Here is a 1,233-nt window from a genome sequence, read left to right as displayed (position 1 = left end):
GGGTGTTTTTGCTGTGGGGGTGGGGGTTGGTTTTGGGTTTTTTTTTTTTTTTTTTGGTTTGGTGTTTTTTTTTTATTTTGGGTTTGGTTTGTCGTGCTCTGGGCACCATGTCAAATTCGGGCTCCCATCAAGACACTGGGAACAAGCCAGAGACGGAAAAAAATAACCAAGATGACTCTCAACCCCCTGTCAACTCCGAGAGGAGGAACAAAAGTGGAATAATAAGTGAACCTTTGAACAAAAGTCTTAAGAAGTCCCGTCCACTCTCCCACTATTCCACCTTTGGTAGCAGCAGCTCGGTAAGCGAACATTCAGAGAAAGGCAACCCCTTAGCTAATGGCAACGACGCGACTGTGGATAAAAGTCATTCTACCTCAAAGCACAAAAACATCTCTAGTATGCTGAGCAAATTAGACCGGGTGTCGGAGATCTCCGCGGAAGGACAGATCGCCCTACAACAGTTTGCTCAGTCGACAGAAATGCTCAAACGAGTGGTCCAGGAGCATCTTCCTCTCGCAAGCGACCACGGGACTGGGCTCTCTGACATGGAGGCGGTCTCAGCTGCAGAGACAATGAACGGCCCCTCTGATTTCCCTTACCTGGGGGCTTTTCCCATCAACCCAGGCCTTTTCATCATGACCCCTGCCGGCGTGTTTCTGGCAGAGAGTGCGCTCCATATGGCTGGCTTGGCAGAGTACCCCATGCAGAATGAGTTGGCATCTGCCATCAATTCGGGGAAAAAGAAACGGAAAAGATGCGGCATGTGCCCGCCCTGCCGAAGACGCATAAACTGCGAGCAGTGCAGCAGTTGTAGGAATCGCAAAACTGGCCACCAGATTTGCAAATTCCGAAAATGTGAAGAACTCAAAAAGAAGCCTTCTGCAGCACTGGAGGTAACCGGCCCCTCTCAGGCACCCTAACCCCTCCTCGGGCTGCGCTCCTGGGTTTGGATCTTGCCCTAGATAATAAAACACCTGGTACTTCTTACTTTTTTATTTTCCCCTTTTCCATTAACCATTCTCACCGTGGGATGTGTGCTCTCCCCAGTGCCCCCGGTCCCTGCCCTCCCTGACACACTGGAGCTGCCCGGCTTGGCGAGGAGGGCTGGGCTCTCCCCCGGGGGACCCTGGGTGTGCCGGGTTTTGCTGTCCCCTTCGCAGGCGTGGGCAGCAGCGGGTCCCTGGCTGCGTTTCAGTGCTGGCATCCCTTGTCCTGGGTGGGCTGCGGCTCCCC

The 1,233-nt window shown here is 53.2% G+C and overlaps 1 protein-coding gene across 1 annotated transcript; it reads left to right on the top strand.

Annotated features, from left to right (window-relative positions):
- Positions 1 to 66: 66 nt before the first annotated feature.
- On the top strand, positions 67 to 984 carry LOC104497592 (CXXC-type zinc finger protein 5-like). The gene has a single exon (XM_010140859.1). It carries the CDS (start codon positions 108 to 110, stop codon positions 918 to 920), a length of 813 nt encoding a protein of 270 aa, XP_010139161.1. The 5' UTR covers positions 67 to 107; the 3' UTR covers positions 921 to 984.
- Positions 985 to 1,233: the final 249 nt, after the last annotated feature.

This window comes from Buceros rhinoceros, unplaced genomic scaffold, assembly GCF_000710305.1.
Source record: "Buceros rhinoceros silvestris isolate BGI_N320 unplaced genomic scaffold, ASM71030v1 scaffold40897, whole genome shotgun sequence".
Classification (NCBI taxonomy): Eukaryota; Metazoa; Chordata; class Aves; order Bucerotiformes; family Bucerotidae; genus Buceros; species Buceros rhinoceros.
This window is presented reverse-complemented; position numbering and strand designations above follow the sequence as displayed.